Source organism: Choloepus didactylus, chromosome 1, assembly GCF_015220235.1.
Source record: "Choloepus didactylus isolate mChoDid1 chromosome 1, mChoDid1.pri, whole genome shotgun sequence".
Taxonomy (NCBI): domain Eukaryota; kingdom Metazoa; phylum Chordata; class Mammalia; order Pilosa; family Megalonychidae; genus Choloepus; species Choloepus didactylus.
In genome coordinates this window covers 238,647,746-238,666,122 of record NC_051307.1, presented here as the reverse complement: position 1 = coordinate 238,666,122, position 18,377 = coordinate 238,647,746, and the positions used below count along the sequence as shown (strand labels likewise).

Genomic DNA, 18,377 nt, shown 5'->3' with positions numbered 1-18,377 from the left:
CTATGCCAGGGTCCTGGGGGCAGCGGTTGGGCGTCCTGGGGTAGGTATTGAGGTAGGGGTTCCTCCAGGAGGGACTGTTGGACTGGGGGTCCCGGAAGCAGTTATAGAAGTTCAGGGTAACGGCTGAGCATCTTAGAAATGGGGGTGGGGATTGGAGGACGGAGTCCTGCGCTGGGGTTTCCCAGGCAAGTAGCTATTTGGGGGTCTCTGGAGGAAGTAACTGGAGCGAAACTTACTAGGAGAGGTGGCCGGGTTGGGGGTTCCCGCAGGAGGTGGCTGCGCTGAGGACTCCTGGGAGAGGTATTCAGTTTGGGGACCCCTGGGGGAAGTGGGAATTCCAGAGCCGGCGGAAAGTGTCTATTTATGATCCTCTCTTCTCTGCCAGTGGAAGCGTCTGAGCGTCTTAAGGAACTGGCGGTCCGGTAGAGGTTTTCCGCTTTCTTGCAGCGGATCACAGGAGGTGCCTGAAAAGGGAATTTTTGGGCTAGCGGCTGAGCAACTCCGGGGCCCGCAGTTGTGCCGTAAGTTCGAGATGATTTGGGGTTTCCAAGAAGGGGGCCAACTGCGCTTCTCACGCGTCGGGAGAGAAACGGGGTTGGCTTCTTATGGCCCTCACGGTTTGTTCCAGGATCGAACCCAGCAGATCCATCCGCGGGGTCTCCGGGAGTGAAGCCTGAGGCGCCCCTCGAGGCGCTCTGGGACAGCGCGTGGGACCCCGCCCCCTCGTGCCACGCCTTAAAGGGCACCAAGGCCCGGGGCGCACGGTGGCCACGGTCATGGAGGGTACTCTCGCCGCCAACTGGAGCACCGAGGCGGTCAACGCGAGCGCGGCGCCGCCGGGGGCCGAGGGCAACTTCACTGCCGGACCGCCGCGGCGCAATGAGGCCCTGGCACGGGTGGAGGTGGCCGTGTTGTGCCTCATCCTCTTCCTGGCGCTGAGCGGCAACGCGTGCGTGCTGCTGGCGCTGCGCACCACGCGCCACAAGCATTCGCGCCTCTTTTTCTTCATGAAGCACCTGAGCATCGCCGATCTGGTGGTGGCCGTGTTCCAGGTGCTGCCACAGCTGCTGTGGGACATCACCTTCCGCTTCTACGGGCCCGACCTACTGTGCCGCCTGGTCAAGTACCTGCAGGTGGTGGGTATGTTCGCCTCCACCTACCTGCTGCTGCTCATGTCGCTGGACCGCTGCCTGGCCATCTGCCAGCCGCTGCGCGCGCTGCGCCGCCGTGCCGACCGCCTGGCGGTGCTCGCCACGTGGCTCGGCTGCCTGGTGGCCAGCGCGCCGCAGGTGCACATCTTCTCGCTGCGCGAGGTGGCCGACGGCGTCTTCGATTGCTGGGCCGTCTTCATCCAGCCCTGGGGGCCCAAGGCTTACATCACGTGGATCACGCTCGCCGTCTACATCGTGCCTGTCATCGTGCTCACCGCCTGCTACAGCCTCATCAGCTTCAAGATCTGGCAGAACCTGCGGCTCAAGACGGCAGCGGCGGCGGCGGCGACGGAGGGACCCGAGTGCGCGGCGGCGGGCGGCGGCGGGTGCGCGGCCCTGGCGCGCGTGAGCAGCGTCAAACTCATCTCTAAGGCCAAGATCCGCACAGTGAAGATGACCTTCATAATCGTGCTGGCCTTCATCGTGTGCTGGACGCCGTTCTTCTTCGTGCAGATGTGGAGCGTCTGGGACGCCAATGCACCCAAGGAAGGTATCGCGGGATGGGGAACTGCTAACGGGAAGCGCGGTGGTGAGGCGGTCTCGTTCTGCTACCGCGTCGCGTCCAGGGCTATGGGGCTCCAGATGGATAAGCGGGTTTTGTAATCTGGCAGCGGTGGGTTTGAGTCCTGGGTCCACCATCCCCTGGCCAAGTGACTTTGGCCAGGTAACCTCCGTGAGCCTCGAGTTTCTCTTCTAAAATGACAATAATGACAAAAGTATCGACTACCAGTAGGCAGTAGGGGAATGAAATGAGAAATATGCAGGATACCCTTAACACAGGCCTTGGGCTGAGCAGGGCTGGAGACATGTCTTCCATTTGGGACCGGAAAAAAGGAAAGGGAGCTCAGTTGGGATATTCCGGTTGGACCCAGAAGGCAGGGTGGTTTCGGGGGGGGGGGGCACTATGCCCTTCAGGTTGGAGGATTGTGGAAGTAAGGGCTGGAGACAGGTCTGTGGGCAGGGATCGCAAAACTGCCAGTCCCTTCCTGGCCCTGACAGGAAAGGGTAGAATGGGGCGATCTGCCGGGAGGGAGTTTGGGGGATGCACAAAGCTCCCCCTGAGACACTGAGTTCCAGACAGCTTCCTCCTCCTTCCACCCAATTCTAGAAGCTCCTTTGGAAAGAAGAAGGGTGGTTGGTGGTGGGGAATGGTTTACACCTTTTTGTTTTGAGGGTAAGCACTTCACACAGTACTGGAAAGCTGGAGGCTTCCCATGCTTGCAAGGAAAGACCAAGAGTTTTCTTTCACTCTTTCTGCACCTGAGACACCACAAAAAATCCCGTTTCTGAATGTAATAAGAGTCTCAAATACAGCCTCCTAGCTGCAGCTGGAATCTCAGACCAAAATTTTGGTGCAAGCTGCCTTCATTCAGTTTGATAACTGTTTGGCTCTCTTCCCCAAACTACAGACTTCTGGGTTTACTGAGCTTTCCCAATTAGCTCAGTGTTTGCCTTAGTGGCTGGGGCACTAGTCATTTATTATTTATTGAGCACCTGTGGTATGCCAGGCCCGAGGCGGTGCTGGGTGAGCATTGCTGTGTGGACTCAGCAAGGCCAGGCCAGCTTCGTCATGCAGCCCCTGGCCACATGGTAGAGAGTGGGCCTCTGGGCCCAGAGAGGGGAAGGCACTTGCCCCAGGTCACACAGCAAGTCACAGCACACAGTGGGAGGCGGCAGAGCTGCAACTAGAGCTGGGGTTTCCTGCCCTCAGTGTTTTCTTCTCACGAGACTTCTTTGAAGGGCTCACGACTAGAGTGCTGAGTGCTTCTAAATAAGGCATCAGTCACACCTGTTTCCTGAGTAGGCTCCCAAGAAGGAAGGCCCAGGTCTGGAGGAGTTCAAACCCCAGCCATTGAGGATGTCAGACCCACACCTCCTTAGAGGAATCTGTGAGTCCTGGGGTCTAATCCTCCAGCCCGCAGTAGCTGTGGGACTTCAGCTGGAGACCCCCAGTCCCCCTTGATCATTAGTTTCTTACTTTTAGATTGAGGATAGTTCATCATTCAGTTCATTCATTCGACAGATATTCTGGCTTCCCCCTCTATTTCTGAAGTCCTGTCACCTCTCCTGTGAGTCCGGGTGTTTTTTCTCCCCCCTTCCCTTCCTCCTCCCTATACATGAGGTGTCCCGTGTTCCAGCCCTCTCACTGGCTCTCCCCTTTCTCACACTTTCTCTGCTCCCTAAAGAATAAGAGTGTATAGGCAACACATGTCATACTTGCTGCATGAAGTTTAGACCTTTTCTGCATTTTAAAAGTACATCAGTAATTCACCTCCTGGTCTTAAATACAAAACGTAAAGAAAGAAAGAACTCCCAGCTCAAGTGGAGGCCAGTGGTCCTTGATGTACACATGGTCTCCTGGGGATTTTCCAGTGGTTGAGACCTTCAGTAGAGTAGGGCTCCTGCTTGAGTTCAAGGAGCAGGGAAGTGAACGGATTTTAGGGACATCAGGTTTGCTTCTTTGCTAATTCAGGGGGAAGGGTGAGTGCCACATAAAGAGGCCAGGGCTTCTCTTGGCCTCCTTAGCGTTCTCTATGGGTACTCTGAGAGGGATACAAATGCAGACCACAAAAGCTGGGGGACCCAGACACTGCTGCTGCAGTGCAATAACCAGACCCAAGCCGGAGCCTGTCCAGGTGTGAGACCCAATGAGCGAAGAGGAGAGGGCTGGGGTCTCTGGCCACCATCTTGGCCTGATCGTGCCTTGGCTTCAGGGCTACAGGGCAGATGTGGCTCAGCTCGCACACATGTCCTGTGCCCACGTGGCAGGCTGGCCCATTAGAATTGAAAGTGTTTGCAATCAATTTGGAGACATACACTCAAATGGAGAGGCTATCAGCAATCTTTAAGGTAGGATTAATAGAGAAATGCACTGGAGCTACTCAAGAGCTTTTGATTGGGAGAGTGGAATTAATGCATAGCCCCCCACTTTGCTCTACAAGAGGAACAATTTATAAGAGATGCAAACGCTCCTTGCTCATGCCGGTAGGGGGAGTGGAAATGGTTAGTTCGGGTAGCCTGAGGCCAACAGCATGTCATCATTTGGTGAAGCCCAGGGTTCATGCAGCCTCAAACAGGCAGAGGAGTGGGGCAAACATAGGGTCTGTTCCTGCCAGTAGCTTCATTTTGCAAACCTCTGGAGGACTGGAATCTCATTAAACTCCAATTGCAGATCAAGGGTTAACGGAGTAGATGGCGAAATCACATTTGCCCTGGCAGCAGATCTGGCCCAAGAGGGGATCCGAAGTCTCTCTTAGTGCTCACCCTCTCTGACACCTTCCCAAACCCCAGATGTTCCTTTTACAACTCTCTCCCTTGAAGCACACCCCCTACCCCTGCCCCTTACATCTTCGCTCATACCAAGGAAAGGATTTAAAGTTCATCTTGTTCCAAAGGGAATTTGAAGAAGGTGGGGGCATAAAATTTCAGTATCATGACAAAGTAAAATAGATGGGAGGAAACTGGGATAAAGGGGAAAACCGGGTAGGGTAAGAATATTACAATAATCGTGATAGTAACAATGATAAAGGCTCTATGTGGAGAGGCAAGGCATGCATGTGACTCTGAGGTTCACAGAAGCCAACACAAAGAAGAGAAAACAATGAGAGAATTAAAAAACAAAGTGAAGCCTCCTAGTGATGTACTGAGGTCTCCCCTTCAAAGCAGCCAGGTTGCTCTGGGGGGCCCTGCTTTGGGGAGACTGGTCAGGGGGACTGCAGAGAGAGGGTGTGGAGACCAGACGCCCCACGGCAGCTTTGGGCAAGCTCTGTACATATTCTTCACAAGCATGTTCTGCAGCCAAAGGTTTTGGCACCGACCTTTTCCCTTGAATCCGGTGGAACTGGCTTTGCTCCTCGTGCAAAGGGTCCTGACCCTGGGGGAGTCCCAAGGGAAGAGGTGAAAGGTGAAATGGGAGTTCCGTTGTTGGTAGTGGTGGTGTTTGTATTTCCGGGGGCTTGGAATGATTTTGAGTCTCTGTCCCTAGTTTTCCCCTTGCGTGTCTCCCTCATGGAATGTCCTCTGCAGTGGGTGGGGTGGAAGAGAAGAGGGGGCAGGCTGAAACATGGGGTGGGAGAGCTGCCTGTCCACACCAGATGGCCAAGCATGGCTCCTGTCTATCTACTATTCTCAGATGCCTGGGAGCCTGGAGGAGAAGCTTAGGAATGAAAACAAATAATAATCTCACTCCTACTTCGTAAATGAGCCATATGTGTCTTTCAGAATCCGCTGGAGGGAGAAAATACCCCGAAAGAAAGGGGGGGACCTCCACTAGATAGAGGACCCCCTCCAGGCCTGGTCGTGTCCCAGGCCTCCCTTGCAGGGAGAGAACAGGGGTGTGGGAGCTCCCCCTCCCTGCCCCCAGCCCGCATCTGGAGCCTCCTCTGCCATTTTCTCCTGTGTGTCCTTGAGCAAGTTGCTCACTGTCTTTGAGCCTCAGCTCCGCCTCTGTACACTGGGGACAGCACAGTCTACCTCTTGGGTTTGTTGTGAAGATCGTATGCAGTGACCCGTGGCACCTAGGAAGCATATGCCTGATGCCACATTTCTCTTTCTATCTCCCCCTGCCCTTTCCTACTTTTTGAAAGTTTAGTTTGCATTCTTGGGTTTGACCTGGAGAATCTTGGCAGTCATTCCTGGTGGAGGAGACAGATATTTTTCTCCCGAGTGCTTGGGTGGAGGGGAATGGGAGTTGGAAGCTCGAGCCTACAGGAAAATAGGTGCGGAGTGCCCAGGGAGGTGTGTATGTGGAAAAGGAGCTTGTTAAGGCCAGAGAGGGGATAGTAAGGTCTGTCCCAGCAGGGTCCCTGCTGCCCTGCTCACTGCTGTGTCCCATTGGGAACTCGGCCAATGCTTTTTTTTTTAAATGCAATTTTATTGAGATATAATTACATAACACAGTCATCCAAAGTGTACAGTCAGTTGTTCACAGTATCATTATATACATGTGCATTCATTACTCCAAAAAATAAAATTAAAATTAAAATAAAAAAAGATCCAAAACATCCCATTTCCCTCCTCCCACTCATTGTTCATTTACTTTTTTAAAAAAAATAGTTTTATTGAGATATATTTGCACACCCTACAGTTATCCACAATGTACAATCAGTTGTTCACAGCACCATCATACAGTTGTGCATTCATCACCAGAATTCATTTTTGAACCTTTTCCTTACTCCAAAATAAAGATAAAAGTAAAAAAGAACACCTAAATCTTTCCATCCCCTCCATCCCACCCTATTCTAATTTTTATCCCCATTTTTCCTCTTATCTGTCAATACACTGGATAAAGGGAGTGCGAGCCACAAGGTTTTCACAATCATACAGTCCCACTGTGCAAGTTACATAGTTAGACAGTCGCCTTCAAGAATCAAGGTCACCGAGCTGCAGTTTGACAGCTTCACGTATTTCACTCTAGCCATTCCAACACACGCAAAACTAAAAGGTGATATCTATATAGCGCGTAAGAATGTCCACCAGAGTGACCTCTCGACTCCATTTGGAATCTCTCAGCCACTGGAACCTTGTTTTGTTTTATTTCTCCTCTCCCTTTTGGTCAAGAAGATCCTCTCAATCCCACAGTGCTGGGTCCAGGCTCATCCCCGGGAGTCATGTCCCACGTTGCCAGGGGGATTCAGACTCCTGGGAGTCATATCCTACGTAGGGGAGAGGGCAGTGAGTTCACCTGCTGAGTGGGCTTACAGAGAGATGGTCAGCCAATGCTTTTGAACAAAGGGTGCCCAGGATGGGGCCGGGCTGGGTGGGAGCTGAATAGAAATGAGGACTTTGGAAGCAGCCACGCTTCAGAACTGGCTACCTGGTGAAGAGGGGAGCGCCTCCTCCCTGGGGGGTAACCAAACATCTGTTGAGGCTGTTGTACCCGGAGGAAGGGTGCCATGCACTGGAGAACTAGTTTTAAGCATTTCTCCATCTATAAAATGAGCTTCTGGCTACCTTGCCTTTCCATGGACACTTGGCCAGGCCCGCTCTTCCCGTGCCTTAGGGGTAGGTGGGGCAGCAGGAAATTGGACAGATTTTTTGTTCATTCAGAACACTGGAGACTGCTCAAGCTTGGCCCCTCTGGCTATAAATTGCAATTAATTGGGCACATGAGGACCACACTCTGTTTTGATTAAGCAATTGTGAGTTCTTTTATGCTCCTGGCTGATGTTAATGTTTTCCCCTTGGGCTTCTGCCCAAGGTGACTTTCTTTCCCCCTCCACCCCAAAGGTTTGATAAATAAGCACAGACACAAAAAGATCTGTTGGGTGGGGCTCTGCTGCCTGTTTTTCCTCTTTTGATGGATGGACGAGTAGACTGGGGAAGGGATGGGGCAAAGCAGGGAGTATGGGAGGAGGATCAGACCAGCCAGTGGAAAAGGCCATCCCCTGCCTGCATCACAATCCCTGGAGCGATTGAGCTGGGTGGGGGACAGGGACCTGGCCTGGGCAGTGCTTCTGAGGGGCCGGTCCCCCTGGCGATCCCACCACCTTGCTCTGCAGCTGTTGGGAGCACAGCAAACCCATGAGCCTCACTCCCAGGATGCTGGTGCTGGGGGGTGGTTTGAAATGAACCCTTCCGGACCCTGGGCATCAGGCCCTGCCTGCCAGAGCACCCACCTCACCAGGCCCCCAACCCCAACCCCCCAGAGACCGCAGTGGGAAGTGAGAAGGGTCCGCTTCAGAGGCCTGCTCTTGTTGGCATCTGTGTGATTTGGTTCCTGTCTTGGTGGTCTCTGGGCCTTGATCACTCCCATCTGAGCAGTGGGGATAACAACTCCTGATGGAACGAGACTCCCTCTTGGGCAGCAGTTACCATGGAGTGAGGAGTTGATTCGTTGATAACCATAACCACCATTTGCTGAGTGCTGACTGTTGGCCAGACCCCTTCCCACCACCCCTGATACTCAGCCAAACACAGCAAAGCCAAGGGGGCATCATTCCCATTTTACAGATAAGGAAAATGAGACTTAGTGAGGCATGACCTGCTCAGGCTCACTGTTGGGTAAGTGGTAGAGCTGGGATTTGAACCCAGGTCATCTCACACTGGGGACTGATGGACTCTGTTAACCCTCCTCCCAAGACCCGCACTTTTCAAAGGGTGGCCCACCACCCCCTCCCTCAGGATCTCCTGGGGCACTTGTTAAAAAGCTGATTGGGGCCCCACCTCATACCCACCAAAGGCCCTGCACTCCTCTGGCTCCAAGATCCTGACATTCTGGCCTTTTTCCACTGTAATATACACACACACACAGCCCAACAATATGCCTGCTAATGTTGCCACCCACTCAGCACTCTAGGTTCAAAGCCCAGGCCCCTCGGAGTTCCCCCCATGCATCCCACAGATCCCATAGTCTGAGCTGCAGAATATCTCTCCTGCCAGTACTTTCTGTTCTCTTTCCATTATCACCTTCTTGGTTTAGATCAGGGCTCCTCAAACTGGGGCCAGATAATCTTTGTTGTGTGGGTGTTGGGAGTGCTGTCTGAGCATCCTACGATATTTAGCAGCACCCCTGGCTTCTCCTCGCTAGATGCTGTTATCAACTCCCTCCCAGCTATGACCACCCTATGTCCCCAGATGTTGCCAAATGTCCCTCTGAGGGGCAAAATCGCCCCTGGCTGAGAACCATTGGTTTAGACCCCCTGTGTAGGCCTGGGCTGACTGTATTCAAAAGCTGAAAACACCCTTGAGGATCCCTGTGCCCTGGGCTCTGGCCAACCTGCCTAGTCCACCCCAAGCTGGGCCTGTCGGCTCACCACTTCCCACACGTTCCTTCTGCTTTGCTCCCTTTGCACCTGAGGCCACCACGGCAATGTCCTCCCACAATCTCTTCTGTGGAGATCCAACCTTTGACACCAGGTTTGCTTTATGGCACCACTCCAGGGAGAGCCATTTACCTCACAGTCTGTGAGAATGGTGTGCCCAGGAGCTGTGCAGTGTGCAGCCTGAGCAGCTGGACACAGCAGCCTTGTCCAGTGCCTCCATTCATGAAGCTCTCCATTTTCCCCCAACTGGGTCTGTCGCTCCCGGAACTCTGAATGCCAATGCATTCATTCTATAAACAGTTACTGGGTGACTCCCGAGACTGCTGTCCCCAAACCTATACTTTGTTCTTTCGGTTCTCCAGTAAGGAGAGTTTGCCAGGAGCCGTCCCCCATTCTGCACCTGTCCTTCTACGGCCAGCAGCTGACGTGCATAAATGTGGGAGACTCAAGCCAAGGTTGGTTGCCGAGTTCTGGGTGTACCTGCAGACCACTAGGAGAGATACCTCCAGTTTCTGCCAGGATCATGTCAGGGTTTTGTGCCCCAAGGTGTAGTCGAATGAAGTGACACAGCCCCAGGGCCACCTGATGAGAAGGAAAGGTGACAAGGCCCTTTCACAGTGGAGGCAGGTGGTGTGGTGTGTGAGCTCAGCTGCCCCCTCGGCCTGTGCGGACCTGTGCCCTGGTCTACCACACTCTACCTGTGGAACTTGGGCCAGGTGACAGAGCCTCCCTGGTGCTCAGTTTTCTGGGGCTTAGGTTGTGGGGAGGGTGAAATGAGCCCATAGTAAGTGCACAATAAAAGTTTGCCTTCAAATAGAGAGAGACTTCAAGAAGTGTCAGGGTGCTAGAATAAGTCAGTGTAGTTGGTGGTGGGGTGGGGAGGCTGAGAGTTGATTTGAGTGCAGGAGTAAGAGGCATTTGGGAGGTTTTGCAAAGGGGCTGCAGTTTATTTGTGTGGGGGGGATGGGGTGAGGGGTAGTGGTGGGAGTGCCACAAGCCCAAGGATTCTGAGAACAAGAGTTTAGAGAGGCCAGGAGACACTGATGCCTTGCCTGGAGGACTCTGCAGGAAGCCAGGTGAGAATTTCCAGCTCTGGGTTTTGGAAGTGCCCTGGAGGGTTTTGCAGGAGGGGAGTCCTCCGGGTCCCAGCCCCAGGGCTCGGTTATGGTCCTGTCGTCCTGATTGGTGACCACTGAGGGTAGCCTCTGGCAGCATCTCCATTTGTGCTCAGCCGATGCTTCTGACCCTTTGTCCGCATGTCTTCAGTGATGCAGGCCTCTGCCTTCCCCGGCCCATGCTTCAGATCTTGAGGGTCACTCTTGCTCTTTCTGTTTCTCTCTCTGTCTCTCCCCTTGACCTTGATATCTGAGTGTGAACCTCATTTCCCTGGAGGGAATTGCATTTGGCTCCAGTCTTCTTCTTGAGAGGCTGACTCTTATCATTGAGCAAGGAAATTGTCTCTTTGCCTTGCCAACATGCTAGTGGTCGTGGCTGATTTATCAGGATGGCCTGTCTGCTAATTTCATGCTTCATTTCAAGTCAGTACCTTATTGAACTCTTCTTATTTTCCAGGCTCTCTGCTAGTGACCAAGGACAGAGCCATGGATGAAACACGGTCCCCAGCAGAGGAGTGTAAAAACAGAACTAATGATTATAGTGATAGGATGATGTTGTAATAGAGGTATTTACTTACCAAGTAGCATGAGTGCCCTGAGGAGGCATTAGTTGATCCTATCTCTCTGGGAAAATCAGGAGGGTTTCAGAGAGGAAGCAACATTGGAAAGGGGTTTTGAAGGCTGAGTAGGAGCTGGCTGTTCAAAGCAGCAGCTGGGCATTCCATATTAGGTTGTTGGAAGGTAACTTTATTATCTCCCCCTCCCCATTTCCTGATTATACAGTGTGAGCCAGTTGGAGGGATGCTTCTCAAACTTTAATGTACACAGGACCCACCCAGGGATCTTATTAAAATGCAGATTCTGATTCATTTGGCCTGGAGTGGGGTCCAAGGGTCTGCATTTCTGACGAACATCATGCGATGCCCACATAGCTGGTCTGGTGGCTGTGCTTTGAGTAGCCAGGCTTTCATACATTACCTCTTTACCAAAACCCACTGTTTGCCTTTAGACGTCCATATTGTAGCGGTTCCTCTCAGGGCTGGCAAGGGCTGGTCTCGCAGTAGTCACTTGCTTCCAGATGTTGTTATTCCTTAGACCCAGCCCTGTGAGTCCAGCATGCCCCCGGATATGAGCTGCGACACAAAAGAAGCCCACCTTAAGCTCTGTAGCCCACAGATTGGGCTCTTACTCCCTACTTTACGATCATAGGGTTGTACACATCTGTCATTTTTAGAGCACTCTCAATTTTGTAAAATTGTGCTCTTTCCAAAGAAGGCATCTTGTATTATACACCAGAATTCAAACTTTATAAAAGCATACATTTTTAAATGATTTTTTAAAGAGAGGCCTCACCCTAGGCTTGGGTTTCAGATCCCTACAGGGTCTCTGTAAGGGGACTAGAACTGAATCCCTCATACCCTGGGGGAGGTTGTCTTGTCCTGAGTGATCCATTCCCCAAGGGAGAGGGCCTCTCATAAAAGTCAATGGACTCAACTTGCTTCAGATATGCCTTTGAATCGCCTGTGAAACATGTTTGTTGCCTCAGGAACAAAACAGCCCAGAGAGATTGTGGCCAGCTGCCGGTCAGCTGCTCCGGGCTAATTTGGGCTTCGGTTGACCGGGAGGAGGGAGTGCCGGGAAATCCGAGCAGGGCACTTCTCGGGCCACGAGCAAAGCCAGGCTAGTGATGGGATTGAACTAGCCTCGTGCCGCCCCCGCGCAGCCCCTCTGCCTCCCACCCCTCCACGAATCACAGATCCGAGTGAAAACACAGCGCAGTCTCTCGCCTCCTGGAGGCAGGATTGCCCGGCAGGGAGCATTTGCTTCTGGCATGTGGCTGTGGCCATTTCTGCTTGTGTCCCCTGGAGGCCTCCAGCAGCCCTCCCTGAAGTGTCACCTCCCTCCCGGCCATGCGCCCCCAGCCCTGCCATCTGCACCAGCCCCTTCCCCAAATGCCGCACCTCCACGTCTAACATGCCGTGTTCCTTGACTTCCCTCTTTCCTGGAGGGCAAGGTCCGTATGCGGAGCACAGAAGGAAACAGGAGAGGATGGGTGAAAGGCTGAGCAGGACGGGGGTGGAGGGCTGGGGGGATCCAATCCCTGGGCCAGCGCCTCCCACGCCCCCCTCTTCCTTCCCCAAAGTGTCGGTGAAAGCAGCTCCACAGCGCTGGGCACACAGTCTGTACTCCAGGGGTAAGAGGTGGTGTTTTTACTGCAGGCTAGTGGGGGAGAAATGATTAGAACTGACTTTTCAAGTGAAGACCCTAAAATCCTGCTCTGACCCAGGGTTGGAGCATCCTTCCCTTTTGGGTTTCTTACATTACCGACAAAACAAGGATTCCTGAAATGAATGCTCCCGAGTTCCCTTCTTGTTGTATAATCCCGGTGCTGTGTGTCTGTGTGTATGTGTGTGTTTAAGGTCCTGTAGAAAAGGGCTAAGGGCGATCTCTTAGACTTTAAAAAACTTTAAAAAACTACTGCAGCTGATGATAGCTTATACCCACTATTAATAATAATAATAAACACATGAATATGTCTTTGCCATTCACAAAGCCCTTTTATACTTTCTATTTTTCTGCCCCTTTTCCCAATGACCTTGTGAGTGTCACCTCTATTTTACAGATAAGGAAACTAAGACTAGATGTGACTCAGAACATAACCAGTGGGAGGGGGATTCGGACTCCAATGGTTTGCCACTGAGTCCTGGGCCCCTGGCTCCTCCTTCTGCATCTTGGAGCCTGTGCTTTTCTGGGCTTCCTCTCTGAAAGACTTGCTCTCCCTCCTGACCCCAGAGGAGATCACATGTTTCTGTGTTAGGTGGATTCTGACTTCCAGGATCTCTTTCTGCTGCACCGGGTTTGTCATCCCTCTGCTTCATGTACAGTGAGGCGGGGGACCCTGGGGAGGGAGTGTGAGCCCTTGAGGATCTGATGGAAGAGAGAATGTCGTCACATGGGAAACTAGAAGGAGCCCTGTCTGCTTCCCTTCCATTTCCCCTTTTGGCTTGCAAGTTTCCCAAATGAATTTCCGATCATATCTTTTCCTTGCTTTAAAAACTGCTGGCCCCTATTGCCTGAGTGCTAAAGCCCAGAGCTCTTAGCCGGGCAGTGAAAGCCCCCTGCAGTCTTGGCTCCCGCCTACATCTTCAGCCTTGTCCACCACATCGATTCAGATGTGCTCAGAGCTTCTCAAACGCACCAGGTCCTTTTGGACCTTTGTACCTTTTCACAGGCTTTTTCTTCCCCCAGGGATGCCCACCTCCCAGCCTCCCCCTGCCTAGAGAGGCTCGCATCCTTCACGGCGGGTCCAAAGCTTCCTCTTTGGCCATGTTTATCCAGACGCCGCCTTCCCATCCAGCCAAAGTGAGCTGAAACTTCCTCTGGGTTTTCATAACAGGGTGTCCTCACCGCCTTGACAACCCTCACCAGGTGTCTGGTGGTTGAGGACTTCCAGGCATTTATAATCACCATATACGTGTAAGCAGGGTTCCCTAGAAACAGATTCTGAGAAGGAGATTTGTGCGTGGGAGGTTTGTTGGCGAGTGATCTGGGGATCAAATACTGTGAGGGCGTGAGGGAAGCAGGAGGGGGCAGGGGGGAAGTTGAGCTGTGGTGCAGACGCCTCAGCCCCTCTCCCATTTGCCTCGACCAGTCTTTGGATGCGGCTGCCCCTGGGGACAGGCATCACCCTTGCTTGAGGCGGCTCCTTCTGACCAAGGGCAGCCAGTTTCTGGCAGCCGGGGAAGTAAGTGCTTCCTCCTGAAAGGGTATCTGGGTGGTGATACCCCACTACAAACCTGCTAGACCCAGCTCGAGCGTGGGCACCACATCTAATTCACCTTTTTGGTTAGTGCCTGTCTCTCCAGGGAGTGGGTGTTTTATTGAAAGAAGACAAACCTTATAAGGATTTCAGTGTTGACAACAGCCAGGAAAGCAGCATGGGCCCAGAACTTCAAGCTGCCATGCAGGCGAGCACAAAGGAGAGGGGACAAATTAAGCTGTAGGGAAAGAGCAGCTTCTCCCAGCTGGGATGTCCAGGCTAGTGTGTGAACTAAAACCAATCTCAGTGATTCCACCGTAGACCCAGTACCTGAAATCTGCAGGAAAAGACCAGGTTTTCTCAGGCAGGAGCTCGCAAAGGGCCCAAGTTAGATTAAAATAAAGGCCTTCTGATGCAACGTTAGTTCATTTTTTTGTTTGTTTGTTTCAGCACGTCCTTGACCTGGTGGAATCCAGGCATCCCCCTTGTCTTCCTCAAAGGTAGTCCATCTTTTCAGACTGCTTAAACCCATCAGAAAATTACAAGCAACTGGAAAGGGCAGATCAGCACGGGAGGGTTCACTGGTGGTAGAACCTTCTGAGTCAGTACAGGGTTCCACATGTAAGTGGACCTTATGGCAGGGCAGCTTCCAGAAGCTCAGCCACTGGGTCCAAGGCTACATGCTGCACCGTGGGCTGGCTCAGATTCCAAGACACATCCCAGCCCAGGGAGCAGCCTCTCCTCCTTGTTTTGTGCCTGTTGCCTCTAACTCTGCTATTGAAAAGAAAAATAACACGTCTATTGCACACCTACTCATCTTTGTAGTAATAGTGACAATAGCTACACTTTATTAAGTGTTTACTGTTATTGAGTGCCCAGAATCATGAAAAGCTTCCTTACTTTGAGACTTCTTTATACTGGTGACTTGCTACCTGCCGTTGGGAAGTCAGTTCTTTCTCTGAGTTCTCCTTTCCTCATCTATAAAATGGAGATAATGGCTGATTTGAAAACCACACTGTTCTGTGCAGGCTCAAGCAGTGATTGTGACGGTCAGCTTTGCTGGCATCATCACATGCTCCTGGAAATGGCATTGTGAAATGCAAGAACAATATTTTCAATGCTTCGTTCTTTCTGGCTCCTCTGCAGTCCTGTGAAGACTTGCTAGCCACCAGAAAGGGCAATGTGTGACCTAGACAAGACACAGTAAGTGCAGAAAGCAGGTTGAGATGGAGACGGGCATTCACCAGCTCAGCAACCATCAGTGGCTCCCATTGCCTCTAGAGTAAAGTTGAGACTCAGCCTGGATTCGAGATTCCCCCCAGCTTGGCTCTAAACCATCTTTCTAGCCTCTTTTTCTCATGAATCTGCCCTTCTCCTCTTGCCCTCTTGGCAGTCCTCTAATGGCTCCTGGACCTTCTCACTTACATGCTTTTATTTCCGTCTTTGAAATTGTCCCCCAGAGCACCTTTTAAAAATTTCCAAGTAGTTCTCATCTCAGCTGATTGTAAAGACTTGAATTCCACCACTGGGGACTCATGTCTTTGTTGAGTAGACTATTGCCAAAATAAAAACAGCCAAATATACCCTCAGAGTTTAGTGACTTAACATGAGCTGGTTCAGCTAAAGGAAGTTTATTCATTCCCAGAGGAGCTGGGCCAAGCTGGTCATTTTTGCCTGTGGCCACCAGATGGGGGCAGAAGTGCTGGTCACACTCAGACAGGCTGGCCACTTGGAAAAACTCACGTCACTACTTGGGAACTCATAAACTGTTCACTTGTGCTCTTGATGTTTATGTAGTTGTTTTTTTTTTTTTTTTAATAGGAAAAAAAGGTTAAAAGAGCCAACTATAAACAATGAGGCAAGTAGCTTAAATGAACAGGTAAGATTATACCATATAATTATATATGGCTAGGCAAAATTTGGTGCCTTTTAGATGAAGCCTTAACTTCATTCCTGATACTTTCTTCTCTCCCAATTCATAGTTCTGTACACCTGCATTCTTCTCTTTGTGGCTGATTGTTTACTTCTCAATGCCTTCTTTTATTTTGGCTTTTGCATGTTGATTTTGCCTCTTTAATCTTTTTAACAATGATTTTGAAGACATTGCTTTCGAGTCTTGTTGGTGATTTTTAGTTTTGTGAGTGAAATATTTCACTAGAAGTTCCTAAAATTAGATTCATTGTCTCACCCATCCAAATCAAAGCAAATTTGTTTTCATTGTTTTATAGAAAGCAAGGGATTCAGTAATACTGTTTTTTTTTTCCTTTCACTTTCCTGTTATTTATTATTATTTTAGCCTAAAGATTCAATTCCCCTCCTTTGCTTTCTAAAAATTCTCTTTTGCAAGATACTTGGTTTTTGTCTGTTGTTTGCTTTTGTTCTAATAGGTGCACCGGTTATTTACACCAATGGTTCTCCAGTTTGACTGTGCATCAGAATTACCTGTTAAAACAAATGGCTAAGCTCCAGAGTGTCTGATGCAGTAGTTCTCAGAAGGGGCCTGAGAATTTGCATTTCTGATTCATTAGATGATGCTGATCTGGGAACCCACTTTGAGAACCACTGAATCAGATTTACAGCCCTTCTGCCTTTGGAGCTTGGAGACTTAGCTTATGGGCATCTCTGGGCTTTGCATCGAGGGTCAGGACTAGATCTTATAATTCCAGTGTCCCCAGTGGAGAGTCCTTCCCTGCACTTAGTTCTTGAATGCTGGAGTAATGTTTTGAAATTTTTTTTTGCAGAAAAGACATAAGACTAGTGGGTTTTCTGAGGCCTCCTGTGGTTGCCTTTACTTAGAAGGACTATTGCTGTGAACAAAATTCTGGTGACACTGTTTTCCTTGAGGGTTTGTGGAGGTGTGGCCTCAGCGTCATGTGTTGGAGGGAGATGTCTGCAGTTTACCAGCTGTAAGAATACGGAAAGGAACCCAGATTTCTTTCCCCTCTGCTTGGAGTGTCTGGGATTAGAATCTTTTCTTCCCCCTTGAAGCTTGAATTTGTGACAAGCTACGTCCTGAAGTTAATTTCTGATCCTTAGCTTTGCCTGAAACTCAGTGAATCCTTGTTATAATAGCTTTTGCACAGTGCCTCAGATAATTTTTAGTGTCATTTCCCCCCAATGAAAATCCTGTTTTTACTCAAAGCAGTGCCCTATGTGGGTGGCCTCCCAGAAACACTTTAAATTTTACCCACTGTGGACCCATCACCCTCTTTCCTGACTGAGCCATCCCTTCTGCCTGGAGGACCTCTCCTTCCTCCCCTTCTCTGCCTGGAAAACTCAAAAGCATCCTTCAGTGAGGCTCCCTGCCCCCTCTGTGAGGCCGTCCACAATTCTCCTTCAGCGTTGCCCCCCCAGTGTACCCACCTAACCCACGTCACGCCTGTATCACAGCACTGCTCTCTGGTCTTGTGTATTTTGGTGTCTTTGGTTCTTAGCCTGGTGCCTGGCACATGGTAGTGATAGAGCTGCCACTTTCTGGGCACTTACTGTGTACCAGGCACTCTTGAATCCTTCCAGAATTCCTGGGAGGGTTGGGTACTTCTGTCATCCCCTTGTAAACATTAGGAAACAGAAGCTTGGGGAGCTAAAGTAAGTCGTCACTGGCAGGGCTGAAATGTAAACTTTGTCCAGACAGACCCTGGATTCTGTGCTTAGACACTCTAAGTAGTAGGCGCTCAATACTTGCTGGGTGAATGACCAGGAACAGGTAGCTCTGACAAGTACGGACCTGCTGAGGGAAACTCTCCATGAGAGAAAGGGCAGGGAGAGTTCCAGGGCTCAGCTGAGCCCGCGAGGGCTTGGGAGGCAGCTGAGGGCATGCCCAGAGCAAGGATGTGGAAGGAAGGCAAACGTTGCCACTTTAGTACCCCATCTTGTGACCCAGCATCTGGTACCTGGTGTTGGCTGTTGCTCGAGAAGCGATGGTTAAGTCAGATGGAGCTGGGAATGCTTCAGTAATGATGCCCTGTTCTCCTTTCCTCCCACACCCCTGCCCCTCAGCCTCGGCCTTCATCATAGCCATGCTCCTGGCCAGTCTCAACAGCTGCTGCAACCCCTGGATCTACATGCTCTTCACAGGCCACCTCTTCCATGAACTCATGCAGCGCTTCCTCTGCTGCTCCTCCAGCTACCTGAAGGGCAACCGGCCGGGAGAGACGAGCGTCAGCAAAAAGAGCAACTCGTCCACCTTTGTTCTGAGCCGTCGCAGCTCCAGCCAGAGGAGCTGCTCCCAGCCATCCATGGTGTGACCCCACCTGGGTCAGGACTGCCTCCCAAGGCTCGGATTGTGCTGATGTGGACAGTCCGCCCCTCGGTGGCCATGGACGTATGTGTGTAAGGTACCTTGTATTCCTCCACACCTTGGGGCAGCTTGATTCAGGGGTGGGGGATTGTGACATGATTGGGGGGGATGGTCTCTATGGTGGAAGATGATACGGTGACTCAGTTATCTGACCATCCCCTGGGTCTCTCCTGGGTTCCCACCAGAACTTCTGTCACTGTGATCCCACTGTTACCCTTGGCTAGTGAG

At 51.3% G+C, this 18,377-nt stretch overlaps 1 protein-coding gene across 1 annotated transcript; it reads left to right on the top strand.

Moving 5' to 3' along the window:
• Window positions 1-304: 304 nt before the first annotated feature.
• OXTR (oxytocin receptor) lies at window positions 305-18,096 on the top strand. The gene is made up of 3 exons (XM_037829507.1): window positions 305-521; window positions 629-1,701; window positions 17,849-18,096. The coding sequence occupies exons 2-3, from the start codon at window positions 777-779 to the stop codon at window positions 18,094-18,096; spliced, it is 1,173 nt and encodes a 390-aa protein (XP_037685435.1). The 5' UTR covers window positions 305-521; window positions 629-776.
• Window positions 18,097-18,377: the final 281 nt, after the last annotated feature.